The 14,409-nt window shown below is 39.6% G+C and overlaps 2 protein-coding genes across 5 annotated transcripts; one reads left to right on the forward strand and one right to left on the reverse strand.

Annotated features, from left to right (window-relative positions):
• The first annotated feature begins 1,654 nt into the window (after positions 1–1,654).
• LOC148700751 (uncharacterized) lies at positions 1,655–2,266 on the forward strand. Its single transcript, XM_088707724.2, has one exon. The coding sequence runs from the start codon at positions 1,693–1,695 to the stop codon at positions 2,146–2,148; it is 456 nt and encodes a 151-aa protein (XP_088563850.2). The 5' UTR covers positions 1,655–1,692; the 3' UTR covers positions 2,149–2,266.
• Positions 2,267–2,740: 474 nt separating this feature from the next.
• LOC103720424 (protein YIP4b-like) lies at positions 2,741–9,523 on the reverse strand. 4 transcript variants are annotated; one of them, XM_039127880.3, is made up of 5 exons: positions 8,848–9,523; positions 6,103–6,157; positions 3,854–3,928; positions 3,428–3,776; positions 2,741–3,067 (listed from the first exon to the last, which is right to left on the reverse strand). In XM_039127880.3, exons 1-4 carry the CDS (start codon positions 9,346–9,348, stop codon positions 3,520–3,522), a joined length of 888 nt encoding a protein of 295 aa, XP_038983808.3. In that variant the 5' UTR covers positions 9,349–9,523; the 3' UTR covers positions 2,741–3,067; positions 3,428–3,519. The 4 variants fall into 4 exon arrangements, with proteins under 4 accessions (XP_038983808.3, XP_038983809.3, XP_008808334.1 ...); XM_039127881.3 differs by having other exon boundaries at positions 2,741–3,091; positions 8,848–9,486; XM_008810112.6 differs by lacking the exon at positions 6,103–6,157.
• Between the last annotated feature and the right edge of the window lie 4,886 nt (positions 9,524–14,409).

Here is a 14,409-nt window from a genome sequence, read left to right on the forward strand (position 1 = left end):
TAAAAATTCAGCAGAACTATTTATTGTGGAGTTTCGTAATATGGACACTATATGATTGGCCTAAGCCGCTACCCAATCAACTGCACTGTTGGCTTTCCTGAAAATATGTGTTGCCTCAAAAAAGAGCAAGGAGCATACCATTCACCAACAATCCTGTATGAGAGAGTGAGATATGGTATCTACAAATGTTGAATCTGTAACCAACCTAATAACTATCAAGAAGTTCCTACCAAAATATGTGCACATTTTTCTTAGGGGATGGTTGATATCGGTTGATCGTTCCAAAATCAAGGGTGATATGGATGATGGTAACAAGATTATTGAATTTGGTTGCACCATGGTTGTCCTACGTAGTAATAATCCTAAATCACTCTCATTCCTTAAATCATCACCCAACCTAGTGATTAAAAATCCGTCCTTGAGGTCATGTATCTAAGATCACCCTAAGGCAATAATCTTGGATCAACATTTAGTGACAAAAATGCCCCTCATCCAGCCAAAAATTGCTATATCAATTACCGAATTATTATAAAATGTTATATTAATATTACATATATTGTGCTTATGATATACAGCATATCATGATATATTACTAATGATATTATTGTCATATTATTATTCGATTATAATTTTAAATTATAATTAAAAATATATCATTGTACTTTATTTTTATATTATAAAATTATTTAATATGTTACTTCTATTTACCTTATTTTCCTAATCAAAATAAATATTAGTATTAAAATAATACATTATAAGCACATATGAAAATATTAATTCTATAATAATAATTAATATATTTTTATAGGGTTAGTAATTTATTGGATAAATAAATATATTGTTATGGAAGACATTAATAATTTATTATAATATATTTTATATGATTAATAAGTATATTTTATGGTATATATTTGTGGTAGTTTTGGTATTATACTGTCAATGATCTCGGATTCTCATGAAATACCAAATAGGTCACTTGCGGATATTCAAAAATCTTTAACCAGTAGAACATAGCATATCAAACATAGTGATCTTTAATCATTAAGGATCAGATTACTCTGAGATAAAGATCAGCAGTGAGCTAAGATCACTTTGATGATCCTATTTAGGACATCAAATGCCATCTTAATGTCTAGCACCAATCTCTCTTCTATTTGCCCCACATCTAATTCCCAAATCGGCAATCCTGGTTGAGCGGACAAGGCCATTGGGTTGGGTTCGGTCAATCCAGCTCAAACCGGCGCATCGTTGGCGACCGAGTCCAAGAACAACTAAGCGCGTTGATATATTTATCCTTACCCTACATCAATATATATATATCCTTCCACGACAAGGAAGGACGGAAATCCGACAAGACCCGTTCAAACTTTGCCCATTGACCAATCCAAATCCATCAGAACGTCATGAGCATCTTTATATATATATAAAAACCATCAATCGGACGGCTGACAACGTAAACCAGAACATCCTGGCTTACATGGCAACATCTGGCTCCGTACACCATTGATTTATTCCTCGCAACCTATCTAAGACGGACTACCACTCCCCCACGTCTCTTTCCGTAGCCACATGGCAATTTCCCAAAGCCGGGCAGCTTCTTACTTCTGCCGGCCAAACCTTTCTACTACCTCTCCTATATAAAGCCACACGCCAACCGTCCAATTCCCCTCGTATCACTCAAAAATCTCCTTCATGCTTCTCCGTTGGCACTCATCAATCATGGCTGTTAAGAAATCACGACTCCTTGGTCGGCTAAGAAGGGCAATTCAGAAGGTAAAGTTCTTGTTATCCTTCAACACTAGCAGATGGTTCTTGTCTTATCTCTTGGGTTCCCCTGCGGGGCCTCGCCGGCTTAGCTTTAAGGCCCAATCGGGACTTCTGGGCTGCACCGAGGATTACTACGAAGTCGGCTCTTCATTCGGTCCCTCGAGAACGACGAGCACAGCCTCAGGGGTGTCAAGGAGTTCCAGCTCGGCTTCGGAGATCTCCAGGACCGTAAGTGGTGCATCGACGGGCGATGATGTTGATAAGAGGGCGGAGGTCTTTATCGCTAATTTCTATCGGCACATTCAGATGGAGAGGCAGGTTTCTCTGGAGCTGCGGTACTGGAAAGAGAGAAGCTTGGAGAGGACCAGCTCAGATCGATGAAAGTGGATCTGATCGAATGGAAAAGTGAGACGAGGAATTCTTTCCATTATTATTTCTCTCTCTTTCTCAAATAATAATAATAAAAATAATAATAATAATAAAAAAATCGTTCTTTCTTTTGGTTTTGGGTTTCTATGTGATGGCGTGCATATTTGTTGTTTTGGGTTCTTTTATTGAGAGGGTGGCGGTGGCGAGCGCATGAATTTTAATGGCTTATGCCTCATGCTTCCTTTGGCATGCTCTTTTTCTCGTGTTTTTTTTTTTGGGGGAGGGGGGTTGGGGGGGGAGGGGATTTCAGTTTGGTTGTATGTTGGTACACCATTTGGTGAATGACAAAACTTCAATCTTGTTTGCATTTTTCAATATAATATGATATATAAATTTATCGAGTATCATTTATTTTTCTATGCAGTATCTCATCTAAGGTACGTTTCGTAAGATTTCATCCCTATCCCATGTCTTGATTTTGACAGAAAGAGGAACTAACATTAAGATTTGCGAAAGCTGGATGGATTAAGCTATCGGCCCATCTCCAGCCATAGGCCGGGCTTAGCATTTAGTCGGGATAAAAAAAAAAATTGGAGTTAGGTAATTGGGATGAAAATCCTATTAAATTTATAGATTGGGCCAGTACAACAAATAAAATTATAAAATTACAAACTGAGATTTATGGATTAGACCAGAATAATAAATAAAATCATAAAATTACAAGTTGGACTAGACTTATCCAGGAGCATACACTTAGGCAATAGTCTAGTGATTTTTCTTTTTTATAGAGATCTAGGAGGAAGAGTGAAAAGGAAACTAAAAGCCGAAGGCAGTAGAATACTTGGGCCTCAAGTTTCTGGGATAGAAGGCATGCACTCCCCTCCTCCACCCGCTCTTTTGTTGTTTGGGATTCTTGTTCCACCCAGTAAGACTGCACAACGACAAAAATTACCACCTGGATCGATCAGGGACCGTCCAAACACCCGTAAGTCCGTAACAACAGTAATACATACACAATCTAGCTAATCTTTAACCATCTCAAAGCAACAAACTAGAACGTACAGTTACAATCTCAACCAAATGTGCAAAATATTTGGAAATGGTATTTCTTTTCTAGCCTTCAAACGGCTTTTCTTTGATGCAGTTTATTATAATATTTTTAAAATTCGCAGAACAGATGCCAACCACTTCACTATTTTAAGCCGAAGAGGGCATCATGTTCTCTAATCTGACAAAAAATAAACGAATATGGTTAAAAAGAAAGAAGTGACAAGGTAGTGATCATCTATACCTGTATATGACTAAATTTTGATCAAAGAGAGGACACCAAGGAGCACAAAGTGTGTGGCTCCCCAAGAAGCGATCAGCAACTTGTGGTCTCAATCAATGGCAACAATCAGAAAGCCAACGGATATATACATGAGGAAAACCGGGTACAGGGCCAGGGCCTTTCGCCGCGGCGACACAGCTGTGCTCATGAAAGGGTACGCAGCCCAGGAACTCCACGAAAATGTAACCAACACAACCATCATCTTGATGATGACATTGATTCCCAGCAAGCAGATTAGAGCTCCAACGTCCAGAGGAAACAGGCAATATCCCAGAAGACTCAGACTCTGAAAGAAGATTATGTGCCCACCCTGTAATAAGACAATAGTGAGGTGATTCAGATGTCTGCTGATAAACAAAATGTAGTAATAAAAGAAAAGATGCATACCAGCAGCAAAACATTCAACGTCAGAATTATAGCACCAGCTGCAAGTACTGCAAATGCGACAGCAAACACCTCCGACTGGAATTATCAAAGACAAAAGAATCTAAGATGTAAGCAAATGCAAAATATTTCACATGGAACTTGACATACAGTAAGTAAATTTAGGTTGAGAAGCAACTCTTCATTTGGGCAGTATAAATGGGAAATTGTATAACCATATGAAATAGCCATATAAGAAAGCATAAACATCTAGAAGTTCCACATCTTGTCTGGATAATTACATTGCATCCTAGAAAGTGGTCGCTGCAAGCTGGCTTCAGAAACTACAATATAAAATTATTAATGATAAAAAAGTAACCTTTTCAACTTCATTTTCTTGATAAAGAAATGGACAGCTACTCTCAGTCAAAATTCTCTTAAACTCTGCTCCTCATGGATCTCTATAGCATAAAATGTGTAACCCCTACCTGCACACAGCTAAAGGCGTGTACTGCCCCTACCAACCCTTCACTTCCAGATCCACTGCCAATACAGTATCTGCAACCTTGTTACCTGCCCGATACAGCACTCTGGACTCCAAACTACCAGCCTCATCACATTCAAACCTTTGCCCGGAATTTTCTTCTTAAAAAGAAACAGATAGAAAATGGATGTCAAGAGGATGATCAGTGGTGGCAAGCAAGAAAAGAATCAGGCCCAAGAGCAAAAGGGAACACCAGCGGAGGTATGCAGGGAAAGAAACAGAAGAAAAGAGGTACAAGATGACATCTGAGCACGTAGATGACTATGACAGCAGAACTTAAGCACAGAAGGGACTAATGCAGAAACACAGGTTTACTATCAATGTAAATTGCATAGCAAAAGAAGCTCAAAAAACAATTGCTTGAACTTTAAAACTGTAATATATATGACTTCAACAATTGTATGCAGAGAAACAGATTGATAAAAATTAGAAGAAATGCAAAATTGAACACCTGACAAATATTCTTCTGAGGCACTAGAAGAAGCAATAAGAACAGGTAGCAAAAAAAAAAAAGGAACTGTTAAGTGTGCTGATCCATGTCATACAGGATTACAGTCAAAGTACTGAGTAAAATTAAAAATATGATTGCTGAATAAAATGGCTATTTGATTGATACCGACTGCACCAATTAAAACAGGCAAATATATAAAAATAATTAGCATTGAGCATGTTTTGATGCACAATATTGTTGTCTTCTCTTTTGATATTGATATACTAAGACAGTGCATCCTGCAGGAGTGTCTAGATAAGCTTATACTGACATTCATTAAAGCTTAGTGGACAAATTTGCTTGAATGACAGTAGACAGAACATCACAAAGGGAACTAGAGATAACTGCACGATAGCCTTCCAAAGATATTAATATCTGTGACAGTTTCAGGTTGTTACATGCACTTGACAACCAATTCGCAACAGATTTTCATGAGAAGGAAGGGATAGACCAACAAACAATTACCCCCACTGAAACAGGAACCATAATGTCAAACCTCTTATAAAATACACAAGTCATGTGCTGCAACAATCACCTACATGACACATTTCCCAATGACATGTAACCACCGTTAATTAAAAACAACTTTGGCAACATTACATATGCCTGAATGAATTACTTCATGCATAGTGCATTACAGATTATGAATGAAAAGCAGAACCCTTGGAAAAAGGTTAATCAGAGGGGATAATGACACATAAGATAATTGGTCATAGTGATAAAGTGCCTTTGGGTGTGAATTAAGTGACAGCAGTAATACATCGCAACACCAGTCAGGAATTTAAACATCGTTTAGATCATGAGTATCTTGGAACCATCCTCCAATGACTTCTAATTCCCTGCTTTCCTGATAAGATTGATCTAAGCCCATGTAGTCAATTTAGTTCTATCATTGACCTGCTTGGACCATGAAGAACACCACTCTGTGTTGATTCAGACTAAAGACTCCATTATAGTTGGGGCTCACAGAATAAAGACAAGTTCCGGTGACTAGCATAGTTTAAATGCTCAAAACTCTTTAACATACCGTATCATAAAGGTATCAGTTTCCTAATATTCAGTATCCATGAAACCAAGGGGGCAATAAGAAGAATGCATTGCTGCCTTATGTCTGATGATTACCGACTTTCTGGAGTTTCACAAAAAGCTCAATAATTCTAGCTGAAAAATGTACAGGCATAGAATACTCCAAGGCGGAACTCAAGATGACTCTATAGAATTTCTCACTCTTCCAATTACCTTTTGCTCTGTCAAGAACTTGGCTCACACCAGCAGAGGGCCCAGCTCCCTTTCCCTGAGATCAAACCCCGTGATATGGTTATCTCTCAAGTTCACCTTCATGAAGCTCTTAGTCAAATCAATGGTTCAGATTTAATAAAACTATTTTTTTTTTGGTACAATGGCTGATCACCCAACTCTAGGATAGGTGATGCCAACTGAGTCACAAGTGAGACAATAAAACTATTTTAAAAAATCAAAATTGTGCTATAATGGCAAAAATCTACCCTTGGACATGTGTCCAAGTTCTGAAAGTGAATCCCCAAGATATACAGCCTAATAATTAAGGAGAGTACAATAAAAGAAGCAAATAAAATAAGATATTCCGCAACCAAAAAAAATCACAATCCAGCCCCAAAAAGCAGGAGGTAATTACAAAAGACTCCCTAAGACCAAAAAAAGCATCATTCATCTTCTTCCAACCCCTCCACAAGGTTGTACAAGCACTTAAGCCAACCATGTCATTTGAGATGGCCAGCTCATTTCAGGGAAAGGCATTAACCTATCAACTTGTGATTCACGTTTCCGTTAATTGTCAGCACATAAAAGAACTAAGATCACAACAAAAAGGGCAGCATGCATCTTCTTTTAACCCTTGGCCTTTTGCCCAAGATTATCAGTCACTTAAGCAATTGATTCTATTGATATGCCTATTTATTTCAACAACGAGCACCTCACTGAGGAAGTGTTAACTTATTCAAAGACAAATCTTTTGAGAACTAAAGCTAGGAAGGGGGCCAATAAATATGGCTACTTAAAAGAAATTTGCCAAAAACCACATCTACCTTTCTGAAAATAAATATGAAAAACAAGCTCTTTTTGTACAGTGTTTATAAGATCAGGAATCCAATATGACATCAATAAATACAAGGAGAAAGAGCAAGACGCCTGCAATCCCCTTAACAAGGTAGAATGGAAAATCAAGATATAAACTACAGAGCAAACAAGAGAAAACACAAGAACAGCTAAAGTCCGTATAAGTAAGATGTAACGAGAACAACAACCTCATAGCTTTGATGTGCAGCAAATCAGACAATGCATCTTCAGTCACCTCAAAATATCAGCACTTGTTTTTCTGAAATATCCGCTTTTCATATTTTCCACTGAGCAACAAGGCAAAATGCTCCACCTTTCTAACTTCTTTAAACCTCTCACCAACCTGTTCCACACTAACAGTAACGACCAACCTTTCACCTTTCTAGAATAATTAGAGGACACTTAAGAAACTTCAAGACCCAACCCCAAACTTTACTTGTGAAGTCACAAAGCTGTAAAATGGAAGTTTTTGTCCTCATGAACAAAAATTTCACAAAGTTTACTTTGTTCTCTTCTTAATAGTAGTTTTCCCACCTTAGGATTTTTTTGAAGATTGCTCCAAACATACGTAGGCAAGCCAGACCAAAAGTTGGGTCAAGTATGATCTCTGCGATTCTGAGCATCAGGTGAGAAAAGCAAAAATATATAGTACAAAATTTTGGGTTTGGTGGGCTATCTTTTTTTTTTTCTGGTAATGAAGATCAGAATAGGGCACCTTCTAAATTTTACATGATGAACAACATTACTTAATTTCTCTTCATCTAACTCCTTCTCAAGCTCCTCTCCGAAAACTATCAATTACAGTACTGTTCAAACTTCCATCTAAACATTTAAGGCACCACCTATAGTAATTTATTATCTTCTAAAAATATCGCTTTCCCCAGTCTTATATAAATTTAATCCTTCTCCTCCCATTTTCCACTTCATAAATGAAGTTAGCATACTGATCTCTGTCTCTCAACCAAACCATTCTTATATAAAATCTCCAAGTCAATTCTCCACCTTTCCTGCTCCTACTTATAACACAATATCTCTTTTAATCACTATCAGATTCCCATCTTCTCTCACCATTAGAGACGCATATCTCTGCTAGCATTTGATTGCTTGAATTTTAATCCGTCTCTCAAATGCCTCTTTCCTCCAAATTCCTAGACTTCCTTTCCCAACTTTAGAGTCTTCTACCATTAAACTTCAATAGATTCCCTCCCCTTCCTCCAACTACACCCCTAATCCAACTCTAACTCAGAACAGACCAACCTCATGCATCCAAACAAGAAGAGTTGGACAGTCTCAATTGTCTAACAAGAAATTAAAAAGAAAAAAAATGATCCGATGTAGGCCAAGCAAGTCAATGGTCAAGGGTAACCATCAAACAAACCATTCCATTGTCATTCTTCCTCAGTTTCTTTATACATTGAAAAATAGAACTTTTAAACAACCGTTTCGGAGACCATCCATTCTCAAAAAACCAACAGTATCAGAAACTAAAATTCACATCCAAGAATCGCCATTTTTGCGCATAAACGTTCGCCTGACAGTTTCAATACCCTAATATCATTATTCTTTTACCAATTCCACGTTGTCCCTTAACCATTATTCAAGAAATACTATTCCATCAAAAGGGAGAAAAACAGAACTCTATTGTTGTGGGTGGTAATATCTAATGAAGCAGCCGCTGTATTCCTCAAAGATCTAGGCGAGAATGCAATAACTGGAAGGAATCAAGAAACCAATTTGCAAACACTTTAATTAATATTTCATTCCTTTTTCTTAACAAACAGGGATATTTTAATGAAGATCCTTGTGTTCTTCCAAGATCTAAACAACAAATATACAGTAGATGGAAACGATCGAGAAAGAAAACATAAAATAATCTGCGTTTTTCCGTACCTTTTTCACCGAGGCCGACCAAGAAAGAACGAGCCCGAGAAAGATGATGAAGAAGAAGGGACCCCACAGATCCCAATCCCTGAGCGCCTTCCCCGGATCCTCCCGGTTAGGGTTCGGGAACACCACCAGCTTCAGGTTGGTCGCTATCCGAGTGAGATCCCTCTTGACGGTGTCCCGGATGGGCTCCGTCAGCGTGTTGGCGGGCGGCCCAAATCCATCGGCGGCAATTCCCTGGGGGGAGGATCCGGCAGAGAAGGACGGGACAGCGAAATGCGGCGGGGGAGCCGGCGGCGGCTTCTTGTTGGAGAAGGGTAGCGGGGGGAGGGCGGAGGGGACGAAGGGGAAGGAGGAGACGGGGATGGAGGCGCGGGGAGGGCTGGGTGGACAGGCGGGAAGGACGGTAGCGGGGCCGGACTGGACGCTGTCGTTGATGAGGTTCTCGATCTCGTCAATGTCCGACTGGGAGGAGTGGTGGAGGGGGGCGGCACCGCCGTGAGACATCTCGGCGTCGGCGGAGGAGAGGTCGGAGGAGGGCGGATCCGAGGGAATTCAAGGAGCCAAGAACCCTAGAAGAAAAGAGGTTGCGACAATAAGCGTTTCTGAAAGATCGCCATGGACGCTCACGTTCTCTCTCTCCCAGGCCGAAACCGAACGGACGAAGGGCCCTAGCCGCGACAATGCAGTTGATAAATAGACCCATCCAATTTAAGAAGTGCACGCCCCTCTGGGTCTATCCGTCATCTAGAGATTTGCAAAGGAGCTACCGAGTGTGCTGAAGAGAGTGAATATGGGGCCATCTCAGCGGCGACGAGCAGCCGGGTACGACGTCACTGCTCACCTATTTGGATGGAGATGTGTTCTAGGCCCAGATAGCGCTCCCCGCGGTTAGATGGGTCATAGATGATGGGCGTTCTGTTGATGTCCTTGAGGATAGTTGGATGACTGAGATGCCTATCTGTCAACTACCGACCATGGTGGACACTGATAGGCTAGCTGGGTACAGGGTCAGTAACTTGCTTATTGCTGAGGAGGGCAGATGGAGGGAGGGGTTGATTCGGGAGACATTCAAGGAGCACTTGACAGAGCAGATTCTAACTCTTCCCATTTCGTTCAGGGAGAAGCCGGACCGACTGGTATGGGTGCCGACAGGGCGATCCAGGGTACATGCCAGGGACCTCCGAGCGCTGATTAGTAGAGAGCCAGCTCGACAGATGGATGAAGGTTGGATCTGGCGGATGCGGATCCACCCGTGGGTGGCCTTATTCTTATGGAAGGTGGCTTGGGGCTGCCTACCGACCCGGAGGATGTTAGCAGGGATAGGTATTCGAACCACTCCATTCTGCGAGGCTTGTCCGACACTGAGGAGATTGTGACCCATGTCATCCTTAGCTATCCTAGGGCAGTGCAGATTTGGGAGAGATCATCTATTCCTCTCGCACATACATCGGAGTCAGTGGAAGATCTATTGCATCATTTACAGGAGTCTATGAGGAGACCTAGCACTGTTGAGGAGGGGATCAGGAGGGCATACCTCGCCTATCACATATGGTTGGACAGAAATGCGTGCCTCTTTGAGGGCAGTGGGTCGACTCCGAGGACGGCGGTGGGCAGGGCTTTTCGGCATGCTGCGGAGATCACCACGACAACCGTGTCGAGATCCTATAAGATGGCCAGGGACATCTGGGGTACCCATTTCGCTGTCACAGCACCTAGATTCGCTTTATTTTCCTTGGTGCCCCCGCCTTTTGGTCATCTCAAAGTTAATTTTGATGGCGGCAGGTCGGCGGATGGAGTTTACGGAGGAGCAGGCTTTGTGATCAGAGATCACCAGGGCAAGCTGATTGTTGCAGGAGGTCGATGCACCCCTGGTTCGACCACTATTGAGGTGGAGCTTCGGGCAGCCTGGGAGGGCGTCTCCTATGCGAGGAGGGTACTTGGTGCAGATGGAGTCTACCTGAAAGGTGACTCCTCTACGGTGATTGACTGGATACGAGGAGTGGATAGATTTGGGGATGGCCACCCACTGATTCGGAAGATCCGCAGATTGGTTAGGGAGATATATTCCTTTCATGCAGCACATGTGTATCGAGAGGCAAACAGAGCGGCCGATTGGGTTGCCTCTTTTGTTGCTCGGCATTTTGGAGAGGTTATTTGGACTAGGGATACCGTCCCTGATGCTCTGTTTTATTTTATTTCTGCTGATGTAGCTGGCTGTACTCATTTAAGAGCAATATGAAATATTGTTTTATCAAAAAAAAAAGAAAAAGAGAGAGTGAATCGCGGACATAAGTGTAAATATAAAAAATATTAGGGTCTGTAATTTTTTTTAGCCGAACCAATGGTAAAAATTATTTGGATTTATTTTGCATAAATACTCTTCTAAAATATCAAATTTGTGTGAATACCCTCTTAAAATTTATATTTATTTTTGGACCCTCATAAAACACTATTTTTACACAACCCTTAATTTAACCGTTCTTCTAACACCATTAATAAAACCATATATTATTTTAATTAAAAAATAAATATTTAAAATTACTTTTTTGTCTTCCACCATGATCACATTATATATGTTTTTTTTTGCACATCTACCCATTAAGGATACTTGAGTCATTTTAATTTGAAAACCGTTAATTTTTTACCGGTGTTAGATGGCGTGGGTACATATGCAAAAATAAGGATAAAAAAAAGAGTAGAATAGCAAAACAAGTATTTTACGAGAGTATATATGCAAATATCAATTTTAGAAGGGTATTCATGCAAAATTCGATATTAGGAGAGTATTCATGCAAAAAAAATTATTTTTTTGCCGACACCAATTTGAATCTAGTCCTCGAACAAAAAATTATGGGTCCCTAATTTTTTGATATGTTAAATTTTTAGTTCCTTGTTAAATTTTTTTAATTCATCTCGCCATCAGACATTATTTAATCGTTCATAAACGGTCTCCCTATTAGAAATATTAACTGATTTCTCTTATCCCATTTGTAACCTCCTCCTCTCTCTAAAATTAAATAGTTAACTAGATATACCCTTTTGCCCATTAGTATATTGTATTGAATGCAATAATGATTTGCTATATATTAAAATTGTCTGTATTTGATAGTCCAGTAATGCTTGTAGCTTCGGTTTTGTCTATTTTCTTTTTCCCGTTCCTGAGTCATGACTTTGTAGAGTCAGAAATGATTGGTCATCATGTTCCATTACTACAAAACTTATGTATGACTATAAATTTTATTTAAAATGGTTTAAAGTGATGTAATACCTAAAAAAATTCTTTGAGGTGCTTGTTATGTACATATGAAAAGCTCACGAAGCCTACACATGCTGATTTACCAATGACTATCAACTAACGTGATGTTGCCCAAATTTGATCACCAAATTGTAGACCGACACATCATGGCACCGAAGAAATCTATTTTTGTTAGACTCGGATTCTTCGGTTGATATAAATAAAGAAAGCTAAGAGATAGTTCTTCACTTGACATCGGACTCTATGGTCCAACTCTAGTAGAACAAGGACTTTCATCTATAAACGGAGGCTCAAGATATTAGTTTAGATACGGATGATGTACATACAATATTCTACTCTTTCTCTATCTTATTCCAGGTCTCATCTTTCTCCTTTGCTATTCCGTGAAGCCTTTTTCGTTGGCTAATCATTGGAGGGCCTCTAGTTGAATCAACTCCAATAACTTTCGAACTCTTCTTCTTTCTATGTGCAGGTTTTCCGGCACAGATGCTAGACCCAACATCAAGCTATGGCCATATAACCCAGTGGCATGGGTCAGATAGCAGATACAAGGTGCACAAAGTGTCCGATAACAAATAATACTATTTTGATCAACGGTGGCTCGATGTCGAAATTAATTTCTCAGATTATAAGTCGACAAGACTAATGAATAATCCTCATGAGCGAGGCTAGATCATAACCAAGCTGAGAATATATATATATATATATATATATATATATATATATATATATATATATATATAATAAATTTCATAAATTACTAGATAATATTTTTCAAAATTCATCATACAATAATATTATAATACATAACATGTTTTAAAATAATTATTACCATAATAATAATAATTCTGATCTATTTAATCAAATATAAAATAGAGATCACAATCAAATTTAATAAACTAATTATAATTTTACCAAAGATCAGAAAATATACTTTGAAACATTAGGTTACTTACTGTATAAAAAGCATTAGGTTACTTACTTCTTCATGCTTCAAAATCTCACCTCAATTAGATAGGTCATATTCATCTATTTTAATATCAAAAAAATATAATTAATTTTATCATTCTCTTAGAAGCTATGAAAGCTAAAAATTAAGGTACCATTGGGGATACGACTTCATGCCCAAATCAAGATAAAAAAAAAGGCAAAGTTGATCAGGCAATGATATCCGACTGTACGGATCGGTCTAAACAAGGCGAACTAAACTAATCAAAATGAGCTATGATTTAAGTGACTCAATAAAGGTCAACGGTAACCAAATTCATAGCTCCTAACTGGGGCCAACTGAGACCCGAACAAAAAAAAAAGATAGGGCTTACACTAGGATCCCTTGGTGTGCTTAGAGAGAAAATCAAAAAAGAAAAATAAGGAAGAAGAAAGAAAGAAGAAAAGAAGATGAAAGAGAGGAAGAAGAAGAAGAAGAGGGCCACAATCGGGTGGCCGTGGGGGTCGACAGCCGAAAAACCGACGATTGGTAGTAGGGCAACCGACAACAGGAGAAGGAAGGAAATGGTCAAAAATAGGGGCTTGATTCTTCCCCATTGCCATCATGAATCTCCGGTGGTGGACTCGGCAATGACCAAGAGTGGCATGGAGGATAAGTCCCCAACTTCGGCAACAAGCGCTGGCGGCGAAGGAGGCCAGAAAAAGAACATAAGGAGAAGGTTTTCTAATCAGAAAACGTGAGATAACCTTTCCATGAATTTTTCGCAAATACTCGGCCAGCAACGAGGCTTATGAACGAGAAAATAAAGAGAAGAAGATCAAGACTCGTTTACCTATGCTTCCGGCGAGGGATTGCTTGTGTTTTTTGATGAGGATAGGGAGCTCAAGTTGTCGGCAATCAAAGGGAGGAAAGAGAAAAAAAAACGGCGATAACTGCGACGATCTTCGGATGAGGAAGAATTGGGGGCTTGAGGGCTTTAAATAAAAGTGAAGGCTAGGTTATCCTAGCCTCTAATGGAGTTTGTGATGGAGAAGGACCCATTCTCCTCTCTCATGTTCAACTAGGGCACTGGCTAGTTTTGTGTTGATAATGGGCCTTCAGGCCATGATTTAGGTACCGGGCTGGGCCAACAGGATGGCCCAATGTGACTGGGCCTTACAGTTATAGTGCAAGGAGTTGGTTCGGAAAGGGAAGGCTTCACGACAGCTGGTGGCAGGAGTTTGGAGGGTTTACAAAGTATGGGTCTTAATTCCAATGGAGGTTGGCCGTTGATTGGAAATGTTTATGACACCCGCTTAGATGACTTAAAGTAGTCAGTACTTGGTGTAATTAGAAAAAGATTGAACACTTGGCCTAAGTC

This window comes from Phoenix dactylifera, chromosome 11, assembly GCF_051530095.1.
Source record: "Phoenix dactylifera cultivar Ajwa chromosome 11, Ajwa_hap1_PhDact_Kaust_v1.1, whole genome shotgun sequence".
Taxonomy (NCBI): domain Eukaryota; kingdom Viridiplantae; phylum Streptophyta; class Magnoliopsida; order Arecales; family Arecaceae; genus Phoenix; species Phoenix dactylifera.

Coding starts and splice junctions, on each gene's coding strand:
- LOC148700751 (XM_088707724.2), top strand. CDS start 1,693: ATGCTTCTCCGTTGGCACTCATCAATCATGGCTGTTAAGAAATCACGA.
- LOC103720424 (XM_039127880.3), bottom strand. CDS start 9,348: ATGTCTCACGGCGGTGCCGCCCCCCTCCACCACTCCTCCCAGTCGGAC. Junction 6,158..8,847: donor GGTCGGCCTCGGTGAAAAAG/GTACGGAAAAAC, acceptor GTTTGATCTCAG/GGAAAGGGAGCTGGGCCCTC. Junction 3,777..3,853: donor CGTTGAATGTTTTGCTGCTG/GTATGCATCTTT, acceptor GTCTTATTACAG/GGTGGGCACATAATCTTCTT.